Genomic DNA, 16,708 nt, shown 5'->3' with positions numbered 1-16,708 from the left:
TGCACACACATGCGCGCTAGGGGGTGGATTTTCAATACGCGCATAGCCCCGAAAACCCGCTCCTGAGCCTATTTTGCGCGTATGTCCCAAGGCTTGAAAAAATGGGCGGGGAGGGGCGGGACCGCCCCTCCCCGCCCCTCCCCTCCGGCACAACGGTCGTGCTGGCGCGCACAACCTACGCCTGCCCGGAGGCAGGCGCAACTTCATCAACAAAGGTCAGGGGAGGGGTAGGGAGGGGAAGGTAGGGGGGGGGGGCAGAAAGAAAGTTTCCTCCGAGGCCGCTCAGATGTGGCAGCACGCGCGCATGTTATAAAATCTACGCCCTAGGTGTATTATAAATAGTATATGCGAACTTGCGCAGACGATTTACAATTTCAGCGTACATGTGATCGCGCCCACATATGGAGCTGGCGTTAAGTCTTGAGGAGCCCAAAAAGTACACAGAAAAGCAGAAAATACAGCTTTTCTGTACTTTTTCTGAATTAATATCGTGGCAAGATTTAAGTTGGAGGAAAAAAATAAAAAGCTAGAAATGCCCCAAAAAAAATTTTTTTTAAATAAAATAATAAAGTGTGCTGGCGGTCAGGTTTGCTGTCCTAACCTGTGCACAGCCATGGGTTAGGAAAATAGGCGCTCTAAAATTGAGCGTCCCTTTTCCTAAGTGGCTGACAGCCACCTTTCCTGGGCACCCACTGCCGAGGAGACACTAAGGGCGTGCAATTTCCCCTAGCGCCTCCTGTTTACCACGGCAGCCTATTTGCATGTAACATTGGGTGCCCCAGAGAGGTGGATTGGTGCACGTTAAGGAAGCGGGCGCTCAATCGTGTGCACCACTTTAACGTGTGCCAATATTTCATCGACCTGTTAGAGGGGATTTTCAGCAACATGGATATGCTGCTGAATAACCCCAGACAAATCGCTACTTAAGACAGATAAGCATTATCCGTCTAAATTTAGATCTGCTCAGGCCTAAATTAGGCCAATAAGTTATCAGTCTAAGGCTGAAGATCACTTCTTAGCCGGATAACTTATCTGGTTAAGTAGCTGCCCCTGTCTGCCCATTGCCCACCCACAAGTTGACCGGCTAAAAGATAGCTGGATAAGTCCTACTTATCCGACTCTCTGCCGGCTAAATATTGGACCCACTGTATATATAAAGGCTTGTGTCGGTCGGTCATACTGTTGTGTCTGTGTCCACCAGGTGGCACACTGAACAGTAGAAGCTGCACTGTGCAAAGATATCATGCTCCGTCTTCAAAGCCCACCCATACACACATAGGCTCTCTCACACATACACACACACACAAACGGGCTCTTCTCTTATCTTTTCTGCTTTTGTTTGGTTTTGAAAATTTATAGCAGGTTTAAACCAGACAACTCGAGCAATGCTAGGTATTTGTCACTAATATGTTCTGTCTGTATAGTCCTGTCTCTCAGGCTTGCACATACACAGGCACAGACAGAGGCAGGCACACACACACACATACACTCACCCACACATATATATTCACTCACACTTCTATGCACACAGGGTCTCCAACATACACATACACACGCCCAGAGATTTCCCCAAACACCCCTATACACACACAGGTCCCACTCACACCTGTATACATACACATGCACAAGGTGTCTTCTTTGGGCACTGCCAGACTGCTTTTTAAGCCACCACAGGATGGGGGTCTCTTCCTTTTCTTCACCGCAGGATGGGAACGGCAGCAGCCATCCTTCAGGCCTCTTTTTCTGGTGTCGGGCGGCCTTGAATAGCTTGAGCTCTAACTGGTAGATTTTAAAAGGCCTCTGCATGCCAAAGCCAGGAGATATGCATGTGTCTCGGGCCAGCGTGTGCCACATGGATTTTAAATAGCAGCCGGGTATGCCCTGGTACGCGCACAAATGCAAAAGACCACAAAATGGGCAGGGCGTGGGCGGAGTCTAGGCGGGACACGGGCGGCTCGAATCCATAAGTAAAAATGTGTGCGTAAATAATTACGTGTACCGGGGTCCTCATAACTTTACTTCTGCTATGGAGGAGGTGTAAGTAGAAAAACAAAAAAAAACCAGGCTGCTCAGCAGGGTTTCCAGAGTCGGGGCAGAGAGGGTAAAAGAAAGGCTAGTTAGCTGGGGGTGGGTAAGGAAGTCTTATTGTTTAACTGGGCGAACTGGAAATGGACTGGGGAAATGGGTATTGCCATCAGCACGCGTACCTTACAAAATCCCCCCACGTACGCAGTAGTCGCGGCCTTTGCGTGCACCCATATATATTTGTGCGCACGTTAGGCGTGTCCTGCCGATTTTATAACGTGCGCGCATATACCCGCGTATTTTATAAAAATGGGCGTGGCCATGTGTGCGCCCACATGCCAGAATGAAAGTTGCCGTCTTTGTGGGTGGGCCATGTGGTCCTCCCAGGCTTACATGTGGTTATGCCACTGTTCTGGATCGTGAACTGGAAAAAGCCAGGAAACGGAGAGTAAGTTCTTTCAGTGGAGGATGGTAAATAGTGGAGTGCCTCGGGTATCTGCACTGGAACAATCTTCTCCTATAACAATCATTATTTAGCCCTCTCTAGTGTTGGACAACGAGAGATATTCAATATACTACCAGTGTAGTTTATGGAGAGGTTCCCTACCTTTCTTTATGCTTTCTGTTAGTTGCTTAACAAAATAAAACAATATTTAGCATTTTCACTTTTGTTTGATCTTAAAAGTTATAGCTGTTACGGACCCGACAACCCAAGCAATACTGGGGAGTTTCTGCTAGCATTTTATATAACATATACAGTATAAGCTTGTTGCAAAGAACTGAGTGGCTTGAGAGAGAACTAGAGAGAAGGGGCAGGTATGATGAGAGAGTCTATGTGAATGTCCCTTTTATTAGTCAGGGATGGTTCTGTGATATAAACAAATGAGAAACTGAGATGAGATATAATATGAGACCTCTTTCCCAAAGTAGCTACCGTAGTAATCTAAAAGCCCATAACATGTAATTCAAGTTAGCGTTAGCTTTCTGTTTGGTGATGGCTCTTGATAGGTTTGTAATTAGGTCAATCTGTGTGTCTTTGTTGCCATTGTAAGCCTTCAAGCATATAGGTGGTTCCTTTAGAAATATCTCAATGTTTTATCAAACGAGCCATTACCTCCCACTAAGGCAGGAGCAGGTGAGTCTGAGAGCTTCCTGCTTGTGCAATATTTTCCATAATTCCCAATTCCAATTTATTTTTTGATGAATCACATTTGTTATAAATAAATCAAAGCGATGCACACATAACTGTATTGTATATAGGCCCAAGAGCCTTGCTGGACAGTGCTATGTAATACTGAGATCATCATGTTAATAATTAGCACATTAATTAGTAAATACATGCAAGAAATTAAAAAAAAACCATAATCAACCCAGCAGACTTTTAACCTAAATAGAATTCCAAATTTATCACCTCCCTTAATGGCAGAGCTAACAGCATAATATGGGTGAATTTTCAAAGAGTTACTCTGGAGTTGTGTGCATAAAAATAACATATACACACATAAGTAGTATATATGTACATATATGATATTTTATAAACCTTGCAAATATGTGAGTACTTGCAATATTGCACTTAAATTTTAACAGAGCAAAAAAGGGTTGGCTGGGGCATTCCAGGGCAGAGATCATAAGTTCATGAGCAAGTTGCTATTATCTGGAAAGTATATGCGCATAAATTACTGAACTTGCTTGAACACTTTTACACCTGCTAATTGACTCACACGTGTTACATTTAGCAGCTGGTGGGACAGCCCCGCAGGCTGCCTCACTCACCCCCAATGCTGGTAAAAGAACTCCACGGCTGGGACGCCATCAGCAGCCAGGCCTCACCTGCTCAGGACGCTGCCTTGGACTTCGAACGACACTCAGCACAGCATGAGACATTGCCAGCCGCCACTTCTCCTGACTTCCTCTAGGTGCACGCACCCAATAGTCCCACTTTTAAAGGGCCCACGGCGGGAACTTAGCCGCGGTGCCTTCTGGTGATACCACCAGGCCCTTGCTCCTTAAAGCTCCTCCTGAGGAGCATCAGACGCTTCAACTACAAGTCTCCTGCCTTTGCACTTTGAAAATAATCCCAGGAAAACTACACTCACACCTGCTAAGTTAAGCAAGTAATTGTTCCAAAAAACAGCACATAGTTTTGAAAATTGTAAGGTAAGGGGTAGATTTTAAAAACATATGCTCCAATTTTATAACATGAACTGGCGCACGACACTGTTATAAAATCCATTGGTCCGCATGCAAGGGAGAGTGAATTTTTGCAAAGTCCGCACAGCAACACAGTCTTGGCCTTCCCCAGTTACCTCCCAGACTGCTCCAATTAAGGAGTGAACTGGGAGGGAACTTCGTCTACCTAAACCCCCTGCCTATCCTTCCTTCCCCTTCCCCTCTCCTCCCCACCCCCTAAGCCTAACCACACTTGTCTCTCTTTTTTTTTATTTTATACTTACTGCTCCTCGAGAGCAGAAGTTAATTTACGCACGCCTGCCAGCTGCCAGCGCGCGCTTCCCCAGGAAAGCAGCTAATGGCCGCTGTCCTGGCTGGCCTCTGTCCTGCCCCGCCCCTCCCAGAACATGCCCCCGGCCTGCCCCTTTCTCAGGGCCCAGCAATTGTGCACGTATCGCCACTTACAAGTGTTACTGGGCCCGTTTGAAAATGTGCACGGTATGTGCAGGGCCCGGTCACACACGTAAGTGGTGATTTTTACGCGCATGGCCGATTTAAAATTCGGCTATATGCGCCTAATTGTAATCCACTTCCAAGCCCTGTTTCCAGGAATGGATATTCACAGTGTGGGGCAAAGTTACGTTTTCCCCTGGAAAAATTATCTGCAAAGATTGTGCCTACTTTCTCTGTGTTTAATTTTACTGTTGCAAACAATGTGCATATTTTTGATTATACAAAATTATGCGTGTTGCTCTGATCTCTGCTTCCTTCCTCTTTACTCCACAGGTTAAATGCTTGTGTATTGTTGACCAATGTGCAAATTTGTACAATGTACTCATAGACTGTACTGAGGATTTTCATTCGTTCACTTTGAAAATCCTTCCTTAATTGGCTGTGTGTGCACAGAATTGTCAATATAAACAAAGTTCCACCTACTCCAAATAGAGCATAACTTGTGTGTAGTAATTTACACACATACTTTAGGAAAATAAAAGTTTGCATATAAATTGCAATTCCTTCCCAGCTTCACCCTCTGGAATGCTTACTTCCAGTTTGTGTAAAAATATGGCAAAACCAAGTTATGTGCCTTATATTTACATGCACTGGACCTGGGGCTATTTTTTAATAACAATCATACATCACAATAGGAATCATGAAAAACCATAACCTTGTGAATTTTACCCACATTAATTTCAACCCTACGCTATACAGTTATTTTTAAATTTTTACACACACATTATGTATTTTATAGAATGTTATTTATTAATTTATTGCACTTCTTCCATTTGTAAACATCACATTCCATTGTAAACATCACATATATTTATTACAAAAATATTATCATTGGTTATTACATTTCATACCCTAATAATCACAAAATTTATTACAAACACATTATCTTCATAATGCATACCAATCACATCTGGAGAGGATATGTCAATATGATCATCACATTACAACTAAACACACATTTTTTTTTTAAAACAAATGGACATGTACTAAACCATTACCCCATACATACTACCCACATTCATACTTCATACACATTCATAAAAACCTGATCCTATAAAATCTAAAGATGCTCATATATCTTCTTCAAATGCCGAGGGTTCTGCCCCTTTCTTCAATGATATTCACCCCTTTCTTTAGCAATGTTCACCCCAACAAGGTGCCTTGTTTCACCCCCACTCAGGGCTTCGTCAGGGGAGCTCTATAACCACCTCCTGAATATCACGATATTAACCCCACTCATAAGTGAACTCCTGATTAAATAGTACCAGCAACATGTCCACACCACTCACTTACTAACTTTCCCAATATCCACTCACATAAAGCGACTCCAGTGCACTAAACTTTTCATACACTGCCGGACATCACCACAACTACCGGGGTACTAGTTATATTCATAAAAAATGACCACCGGGTAAGGAATGTCTCTACATCATCTTGATTCCAGCTCACCAACCGCCGATATCTCCACCACCGATATATCTCACAACTCCTTCACCCATTTGTTTTAAAAAAAAAAAAAAGTGTGTGTTTAATTGTAATGTGATGATCATATTGACATATCCACTCCAGATGAGATCGGTATGCATTATGAAGATAACAAGCCGTTAAGCCCATTAAAACGGGCCACATCCCTCTGTCTCTCACCTCCCCCTCATTCCTCTCCCCTCACTCTTCACCACCCCCTCCCTCACCCACTCCTCCCCACCCTCCCTCTCCTCTCACTCAGTCCCTCCCTCCCACTCAGTCTCCTCACTCACTCCTCCCCCCCTCTCCCTCCCTCTCACTCACTGTCCCCCTCCCTCCCTCTCTCTCCCTCTCCCTCCCTCAGTCCCACTCCCTCCCTCAGTCCCACTCACTCCCTCTCACTCAGTTCCCCCCTCCCTCTCACTCAGTCCCTCCCCCCAGTCCCTCTCCCTCCCTCTCAATCCCTCCCTCCCACTCAGTCACTCCCTCCCCCCTCTCTCCCTCTCACTCCCTCAGTCCCACTCACTCTCCCTCAGTCCCACTCCCTCCCTCTCTCTCCCAGTCCCACTCCCTCCCTCAGTCCACACTCACTCCCTCTCACTCAGTCCCCCCTCTCCCTCTCACTCCGTCCCACTCCCTCCCCCCCCCAGTCCCTCCCCCTCACTCAATCCCTCCCTCCCACTCAGTCCCTCCCTCTCACTCTCTCTCTCCGTCCCTCCCTCCCCACTCAGTCCGTCCCTCCCTCTCTCTCTCTTCTCCCTCCCTCGGTACTGGCCCGCTACCGCCGTCGCTACCGCCACTCGCTACTGCCGTCGCCGCCCGCTGCCGGGTACCGCCGCCCGCTGCTGCCACTGGACGCCGCCATTTTTTTTTTCTTAGCGTCAGACCGACGTGCTCGCCCGCACATGCGCGGTAGAGCTGGTCTCTACTGCGCATTTGCGGCACGTCGGTCAAGCTTCGTTTATAGGTATTGATGTGTTTGTAATAAATTTTGTTGATGGTTATTAGGGTATGAAATGTAAGAAATCAATGACAGTATCTTTGTAATAAATATATGTGATGTATACAAAATGGAAGAAGTGCAATAAATTAATAAATAACATTCTATAAAATACATAATGTGTGTGTAAAAAAATTTAAAAATAACTGTATAGTGTAGGTTGAAATTAATGGGGTAAAATTCACAAGGTTATGGTTTTTCATGATTCCCATTGTGATATATGATTGTTAGTATAATTAAGAACATAAGAACATGCCATACTGGGTCAGACCAAGGGTCCATCAAGCCCAGCATCCTGTTTCCAACAGTGGCCAATCCAGGCCATAAGAACCTGGCAAGTACCCAAAAACTAAGTCTATTCCATGTTACTAGTGATAGCAGTGGCTATTTTCTAAGTCAACCTAATTAATAGCAGGTAATGGACTTCTCCTCCTAGAACTTATCCAATCCTTTTTTTTAAACACAGCTATACTAACTGCACTAACCACATCCTCTGGCAACAAATTCCAGAGTTTAATTGTGCGTTGAGTGAAGAAGAACTTTCTCCGATTAGTTTTAGGGGATCTAATATTTTCTCTCGTGGATTGGTACTATAGAAGGCTATTTTTTTTAATAACCATTTACGTGCATAAAACTGGGCTGCATGTGCGGAAATGGCTTTCAAACTCAAACCCAAAAGAAGGAACCTGTTTTTGTTTTTTTTTAAAACTAATGCAAGAACAAATCCTTATCTAAGTCAATTGCAAACAAAAACCAACAAAGTTTGCTTCGAACCACCTCTTCCGCTGAGGTTTCCAGTAAAGTTTATACATTTCTAAACCCTCAACCAACATCAAAGTATCCCCACCTCCCAGAACTTCATTAATTTGTTGTCTTGAAATGGAAATATTATGGAGGTAATTTTATATATATCCTTCCTAAATTAGGCAGCAAATACAAGCATAAGTTGCACCAATTTTCAAAGCAGATTAAATGGACATAAGTCACTTTGAAAATGTTCCCACTAAATTTGCCAGCACACAATTGCACCTTTCGGGAAGTCCAAATTCCTCCCCAGCTCCACTCCCAGGAACACCTTGCTCAGTCCGGCTAAATTTATACAGACTATTGGGTAAAATTTTAATCAGCCACGTGCGTAAAAAACGGGGGCTTATGCATGTGGCTGGGCCTTGCGCGCACTGCGCACATTTTCAAAGGGGCCCAGCCACGCGCGTAACTCCCGTTACATGCAGAGGTGCAGGGCCGAAGGAAGGGGGTGGTCCAGGGGGGCAGGCGCGAGGCTGGAGGCGGCCAGTACAACGGCCATTTGCCGCAGTGCTGGGGTAGGGACTGCCGGCACGCGCAAGTTGCTTTTGCTCCAACGGAGCTGTAAGCAACAAAATAAAAAAAAATAAAAAGGTAGGAGAAAGGGTTTAGGGGGTGGGGAGAAGAAGAGAGGAGAGGGGAAGGGAAGGGAAGGGAAAGGGAGGTTAGGTAGGGGGGTAGGGAAGTTCACTCCAGTCCGTTCCTTAATTGGAGTGGACTGGGAGGGAACTGGGGAAGGCCGGGATGTGTCGCTGTGCGAACATTTCGGAAGTCTCCTCCCCCCCCCTTGCGTGTGCCACCTGCACATGCGCAGCCCCTGTATTGTATAACATGCGCGCAGTGGCGTGCATGTTCTGAAATCGGCACGTCCATGTGTATGCGCCGGGAAGCACGCGCACACCTTTAAAAATCTACCCTTCTATGTGCAAACGTTTACCTGCATATCAGGCAGACAGTTTTATTATAGGCCATGTCCACTGGTAAAACAGCTTTACCTGTAAAAAGGCCTTTCAAATTACCCTCCCTAATCCTTAAATACTGGGGGAATGGCATCTGAGGAGGTCTTAAGAAAATCCAAAAGATATTTTTCTTTATTTAGCAGATCATATTTTTGTACTGAGATCTATTCTCCAAAGTTTTAGTTTTTGTGACATTGACCAAGGCAGAAATCTGTGTTTAACAAAGTCAGTTTGGAACTATAATCCAGCAGCAATCTAGGCTGAGACCAGGTGAATGACACCCGGTCTCAGCCTTGTGGTAAAACTTGTATATCTGAGAAACACATCAAGCTAAAAACATCTCAATCCTGGCCATCATCTGTCACAGTTCTTCAAGTGAAATGCTTCCTAGCACCGATAAACGTTCTGTGTTATATCTTGACAAGGTAGGGGCCATTACTGCACTAGAAACTTCTACCTGTAGAGCCTTCACAGCTGTTCTGCTTGCATTTAAGAGTAATTTGGGTCCAAGCAATGATGCCAGTCCATCTAAGCTCTTGCCTGTTGCTAGGGATGGAGAGAGCTTGCAATCTCCTGAACATCTAAGACTTCACTGTGCACACCAAGACTCCCTCTCGCAGTCTTCACAGCTAGCCCCCTCTCTGACCATGCAGCAGTGGCATTGCCGGGGGTCCGCATTTGGTGTGCATAAAACACTATCCTGAAGAAGAAAACCCTCCAGAACAGGGTGTAGAGATTTGACATCAGGGTTTGCTTCACTACCAGAGCACTCCAGGCTTGCCAAAAGCTACATCTTTGGCACTGGAAGTTCAGAGGCATAAGTTATCTCATCCTTCCTTTTTACCATTGTACGGGTAGATATTCGTAAAGAAATGGAGAAACAGACCAGCGTAGAGGGAGCACAGGCCTCAGGCTGCTGCTGCGTAGAAGCCATTTTGGATTCTTCCAGCCCAGTCTATCTGTGAGTAGATCTCCTCTTGAGGCTTTCAGCCCTTCTTTATGACTCAAATTGACTTTTCAAGGTTCTCCGCTAGCCCCTATTATTCTTGATTTCAGATGACCTTTTGAAATTCTCCCCATTCTTGCCTTTCTGTGAATTTTTTTCTAAGTGTATTTTTATTAGCTGTTCACAAAACTATACATGGATATGAGTAAAGCCAATTGATTAATCAATATTTACATTACTGCTCCGCACACTTAACATTCTTAAGGTATTTTGACCCAAATTAATGCATTTCACCCATTATAAGATATAGGCCCCTTAGAACTGTAAATGTTACTATCAGTGTCACCTTTTTCACTGTCTGAGTGTCCCCTGCTCACACAAACATACACATACATCCCTTTACTGAGCTGTAATGTCTATAAGGACAACCCCATACCTAGCCGAATTTGTACTATATTTAAACCAAGTCTAAATGTGCTGTTTCTTCATTGCCCTGATAAAGAAGGTTTCCCACTTGAAAGCTCCTCACAGATGTATTAAGCTAGGCCAATAAAAAGGTTATCACCTACAGATTATTTATTTAATATTGTAAACCCGGTAGCTTTTTTTTTTTTTTTTTTTTTTTTTATAAGCGCCTATCAGATGGAATAAATAATAATAATAATACTAGCTTGTTTGTTGACCTTTATTTCTACATATTCAAGTGGAATAACTAAACAACCACAATACTTTGCTCATGACTCTTCACTGAAATCTTTCCCGGTGCATAATTCCACTACTGCTATAATTCATTGGGAAGTTGTAACAGGACTGAAGATTCTCCTCTCTTTTTCTTCCATAGAACAGCATGCTGCAGGAACGGAGACAAGACCTAGAGCAGCAGATTTGGCTGCTGAAAGAGGAGAATGAGAACAGCCAAGCACTGATTGACAGCCTGCAAGACAACAGCTTGCTGCTTCGAAAACAGAATCATGAAAGAAACCTTCAGGTAGGAGATAGGGTGAAACACTGACCTGGAGAGAGAGAAATCTAAAAGTAAAAGATGAAGAGAGATATTAAGAACATAAGAAGTTGCCATACTGGGTCAGACCGAGAATCATCAAGCCCAGCATCCTGTTTCCAACAGTGGCCAATCCAGGTTACAAGTACTTGGCAAGTATCAAAACATTAAATAGATCCCATGCTACTGATGCCAATAATAGCAGTGGCTATTCCCTAAGTCAATTTGATTAACTGCAGTTTATGGACTTCTCCTCCAGGAACTTATACAAACCTTTTTTAAATCCAGCTACACTAACTGCTCTAACCACATCCTCCGGCAAAGACTTCCAGAGCTTAATTGTGCATCGAGTAAAGAATTTTCTCTAATTTGTTTTAAATGTGCTACTTGCTAACTTCATGGAGTGCCCCCTAGTCCTTCTATTATCTGAAAGAGTAAATAAGTGATTTACATTTACCTGTTCTAGACCTCTATCATATCACTCCTCGGCTGTCTCTTCTCCAAGCAAAACAGCCCTAATCTCTTTAGCCTTTCCTCATAGGGGGGCAGTTCCATCCCCTTTATCATTTTGGTTGTCCTTCTCGGTACCCTCCCCAGTGCAACTATAACTTTTTTTGAGATGTGTCTACTAAAATGGCACACAATATTCAAGGTATGGTCTCACCATGGAGCAATAGAAAAGCATAATGACATTCTTCATTTTATTCACCATTCCATTCATAACAATTCCTATCATTCTGTTTGCTTTATTGACCACCGCAGCACACTGAGCAAAGGATTTGATTGTATTATCCATTATGACGCCTAGATCTTTCTCGTCAGTGGTAACTCCTAAAATTGAACCTAACATCGAGTAATTACAGCAGGGGTTATTTTTCTACATATGTATCATCTTGCATTTCCTCATTTTTAAGTTTCATCTGCCATTTGGATGTCCAATATTCCAGTCTAGTAAGCGAAGAGACAAAAGATGATCGGTGTAAAAGAAGCCTTTATTGGAACTAGTCCGACTCTGGCCGAGTTTCGCTCTCGCAGGAGCTGCCTCAGGGGCTGTTAAGGGCAAAATTTAGAAATTAAAATAAAAATACACATTTACATGACACACGAATGTATGTAAATGAATGAAAATTGGTGACATACATAAATAATAAGAACTTAAATTGTGTACACATATCGACAACAATAACATAAAAATAATGACATACATATATAAAAACTAAAATAGTGTGCACATATTATAACATACAAAATTAAATGATATGTGCATGAATGAAATGAAATGCACCTTTATTTATAGACTCTTTTTTATGAATATAAGAAAGTGCTTCACTGAACTAATTGCAGTTGTATATGTATGTGTGTGCTGCTTGGCACAAAGGACTAAGATATATGATAAAAATCAAGTGATGAATAGTTAGATTATCTGTGCATACTGAGCACAAAGGACACAGATACACAGTGGAAGTAGGTTGTGGTCGCAATGAAACCACAACTTACTTCCACTGTGTATCTGTGCCCTTTGTGCTCAGTATGCACAGATAATCTAAACTATTCATCACTTGATTTTTATCATGTCTTAGTCCTTTGTGCCAAGCAGCACACATATACAACTGCAATTAGTTCAGTGAAGCACTTTCTTATATTCATAAAAAAAGAGTCTATAAATAAGGGTGCATTTCATTCATGCATGCATATATCATTTAATTTTGTATGTTATAATATGTGCACAATATTTTAGTTTTTATATATGTATGTCACTATTGTAACGGCTCACCGACCGCGCTGCCATGGGGTGCCGCTCCTCTGCATCTCGATCAGGCCTTCCGCGAGTCCCTCCTCTCCCTGGCGTCAGTCAGCCACACGTAACTCTCTGGGTCCTGGTCTCAGCAGACCCTGGCTCTGCTGAGTCTCAGGGTTCCCCTTATATGGAGTTGGGGGTGAAACCGCCCCCAATCCAAAGATAATGCAGAGAGACAGCTTTCTTCAAAACAGTTTATAAGACAATAAACAGGTTCTTTACATTTACTCCTTCTCCTCCTCCACCTCCACCAGTTCCTGAGGGCTCAGGGCCTGAACAAATGGCCCTGCACCCGAGCACTCCAGCTCCCCTACCACTGGTGCTTGACCAGAGTTACCTTTTAAGTCCAAAAACCCTCTATTTAAACCCTAAACACAACATGCTCTTTAGAGCCCTTCTTCCCAGCTTCCTTTAAGGTATAAGTTGTACCTCTCCCCTTCCTGGCTACTCTGTATCCATGGGTGAGCTGGAGGATTCCTCTCCCCCAGAACCTACCTCCATCCTTCCTCCTCTGCTCTGAGGAGCTGGCCTTTTCTGGCCATTGCCACCATGTCGGCACGCCCTCTTCCTCCAACTCCATCGGTTCAGCTGTGTCTGACTCGTTATCCTCTAAGTCTGCCACCTGTTCCCCCTCATGCTCTGCCCACGGGTCAGGTGGTGGTTCTAAGAACCTGGGAGTTGTAGTTTTTCTTGTCTTCAGCGACGCCCTCTGCTGTCTGCCTCTGGTATTACCTGACATCGTCCTATGGTGCCGTGGCTGTTCCTGACCCCGGCGGTGCTGCACTGCATCACACCAGAGTCGGGCTAGTTCCAATAAAGGCTTCTTTTACACCGATCATCTTTTGTCTCTTCGCTTACCAGCATATTAGATCGGCTTCCGCTTTGTTTTTTGGGTCCAATATTCCAGTCTAGCAAAGTCCTCCTGCAATTTATCACAATCCACATGTGACATCTGCAAATCTGATCACCTCACTCATCGTATAACTTTCCAGATCATTTATAAATATATTGAAAAGCACTGATCCAAGCATAGATCCCTGAAGCACTCCACTGTTTACATAGAAACATAGAAATGATGGTAGAAAGGACCAAATGGCCCATCCAGTCTGCCCAGCAAGCTTATGGTAGTATCTGCTTCGCCATACAAGTCATGCCCATATTTATCGGTTTCCCAGACCATCAAAATCAGAGCCCTTGTTGGTTGCTGTTTGAGTCCAATTCCCCATCATCTCTTGCCATTGAAGCAGAGAGCAATGTTGGAGTTGCATAAAAAGTTTCAGGCTTATTGGTCAAGGGTAGTAACAGCCACATCATCAAGTTACCCCCATGCTTATTTGTTTTCCCAGACTGTAAAATTCATTGTCCTTGTTGGTTACTGTCTGAATCTAATTCCCCTTTTTCTCTTTTCTCCCTGCCGTTGAAGCACAGAGCAATGATGGAGTTGCATCAACAGTATGAAGTCTTATTGGTTAAGGATAGCAACCACCACACCATCAAGTTACCCCCATACACTCTTTTCTTCATGTCCATCCTCTAGCCTTTAGGGATCCACAGTGTTTATCCCATGGCCCTTTGAATTCTTTCACTGTTAATGTCTTCACCACCTCTTCCGGAAAGGCATTCCAGGCTTCAACCACCCTCTCCATGAAGAAATATTTCCTGGTGTTGAAGGTCTGTATCATATCTGCCCTGCACCTCCTCTCCTCCAGAGTACACATTTAGGTCCTTCAACCTTTCCTCATAAGTCATTTGATGGAGACCACTCACTTCTCTGAACCGCCTCCATCCTGTCTCTGTCCCTTTTGAGATACGGTCTCCAGAACTGAACACAGTACTCCAGGTGAGGCTTCACCAAGGACATGTACAAAGGAATTATAACTTCCTTTTTCTTACTGGTTATTCCTCTCTCTATGCAGCCCAGCATTCTTCTGGCTTTAGCTATTGCTTTGTCACATTGATTCGCTGTCTTCAGATCTCTAGACACTATCACCACAAGGTCCCTCTCTTGCTCCGTGCACAGCAGCCCTTCAACCCCCCATCACATTGGATTGCCGCACCACAGATGCATGACTCTGCACTTCTTGGCATTGAATCCCAGCTGCCATATCTTTGACCACTGTTCAAGCTTCCTTAAATCACATCTCATTCTCTCTACTCCTTCCGGCATGTCCACTCTGTAGCAGATCTTAGTATCATCCACAAATAGACAAACTTTACCGTCTATCCCTTCTGCAATGTCGCTCTCAAAGATATTGAATAGAACCGGGTCCAACACCGATCTTTGTGGCACTCCGCTTAACACCATTCTCTCTTCAGAGAAGTTTCCATTTACCATCACATGCTGCCTTCTATCCATCAACCAGTTTGTAATCCTCACCACCACCTTGATGCTCACTCCCAAGCTTCTCATTTTATTCACAAAAAACCATATCAAATCATTTGCTGAAATCCAAGTAGATGACATTGAGCACTCTTCCTTGATCCAATTCTTTAGTCACCCAATCCAAAAAACTCAATCAGATTTGTCTGACAGGACCTTCCCCTGGTGAATCCATGATGCTTCGGGTCCAGCAATCCTCCTGACTATAGATAGTTCACTATCCTTTCCTTCCGCAGAATATCCATTAATTTTCCCACCACCGAGGTAAGGCTAACCGGCCTGTAGTTTCAAGTTTCCTCTCTGCTACCACTCTTGTGGAGCGCGACCAACACCTCTCTTCTCCAGTCACTCGGCACCACTCCTTTTTCCAGGGATCTATTGAATAGGTCATGCAGCAGACCCACAAGCACATCTCTGAACTCCCTCAGTATCCCGGGATGAACCTCATCTGGCCCTTAACCTTGTCCATTTTCAGATTGATAAGGTTGAGACAGAGATGAAAGAAATGAGAAATCTTCAAAGTTGTATTATTAAAGAAAATACAATATTGATAAATCGTATAGAAAATTTGGAAAATCAAACAAAGGGAGAAACCTATGTCTAATCAATTTTCCCAAAGACCTTATGGTGACTCCACGTGATATGTGGAGACAATATTTAATACAGATATTAAAGGTTCCTGAAGCGGCGATCCCACCAACATCTAAGATATATTATATACCAGTATTTAAGAAAAAGAAAATAGAAGGGGGAAATGATTACCAAGTTTTGACACAAGTGGTACCAGTAACACCAGATATTTCCAAACTGGACATAACGAATTTAATTAAAACAACGCAAACCAATCAAGTCAAACCGGCCACATTGATTGTGACATTTCTTTTCGAATCTGATAAAAATTGGATTTTAAGAACATACCTTCGGAACAGAGCTGAAATTTTCCTGGGCTTAAAAGTTGGAATATTCCCAGATTTAGCGAGAAGCACGCAGCTCAGAAGGAAGCAATTTTTGAACTTGAGATCTCAAGTTCAAAAAATGGAGGCTATGTATATAATTAAGTATCCATGTAAATGTTGCATAAAATGTAGAAACATCTCATATATCTTTTTTCAGCCAGCACAGTTAGAGAATTTCTTTAAAAAGTACTCTCCTGAGATATTAACATCCTCTCCACTGTTGGAAGGCTAAAGTATTAAGAGTCTATAGCTGGATCCATTTAAAAAATGTATAATTCCCGAATAAGGTCCTGTCATATTTTCTAAAGTAAAGTTTATAATTATTTCCTAAGGTTGTGTAATGAATCCCCCCCTTAATGAGGACTTTAAAAGCATAAAGTTAGAGGAGTAAATATATTGTTTTCACAATGTTCACTCTTTATTGTAAAATGCTTTCTATACAAGAATGTTTTCTTGGTGTGTAAATTAAAAAATTGATAAATTAAAAATTTAAAAATGTAAAAAAAATAAATAACTATATGGGGGTTGATTCCTTCACTGACAACTGTCAGACCAATCACTGGTTTCTTCACTTGGAGTGAAGTGAATAAATTAATACTACTGTTCTGGGAGCAATATCGTATTCAGCCCAGTGGGCTGCTGTTACTGGTTTGGGAGGTGAGGATTTAACCAATACCTATTTCAGATGTTCCTA

General features: G+C 43.3%; 1 protein-coding gene across 1 annotated transcript in view; it reads left to right on the top strand.

Moving 5' to 3' along the window:
• The window catches only part of BICDL2 (BICD family like cargo adaptor 2), a 160,991-nt gene that overhangs the window by 84,632 nt on the left and 59,651 nt on the right, over nucleotides 1-16,708 (top strand). The window contains exon 5 of the mRNA XM_029606788.1: nucleotides 10,722-10,868. Coding sequence (XP_029462648.1) covers nucleotides 10,722-10,868 — 147 coding nt within the window. The remainder of the gene's footprint in view (nucleotides 1-10,721; nucleotides 10,869-16,708) is intronic.

This window comes from Rhinatrema bivittatum, chromosome 6, assembly GCF_901001135.1.
Source record: "Rhinatrema bivittatum chromosome 6, aRhiBiv1.1, whole genome shotgun sequence".
Taxonomy (NCBI): Eukaryota; Metazoa; Chordata; class Amphibia; order Gymnophiona; family Rhinatrematidae; genus Rhinatrema; species Rhinatrema bivittatum.
The sequence above is the reverse complement of the archived record's forward strand: the minus strand, read 5'-3'. Positions and strand labels throughout refer to the sequence as shown.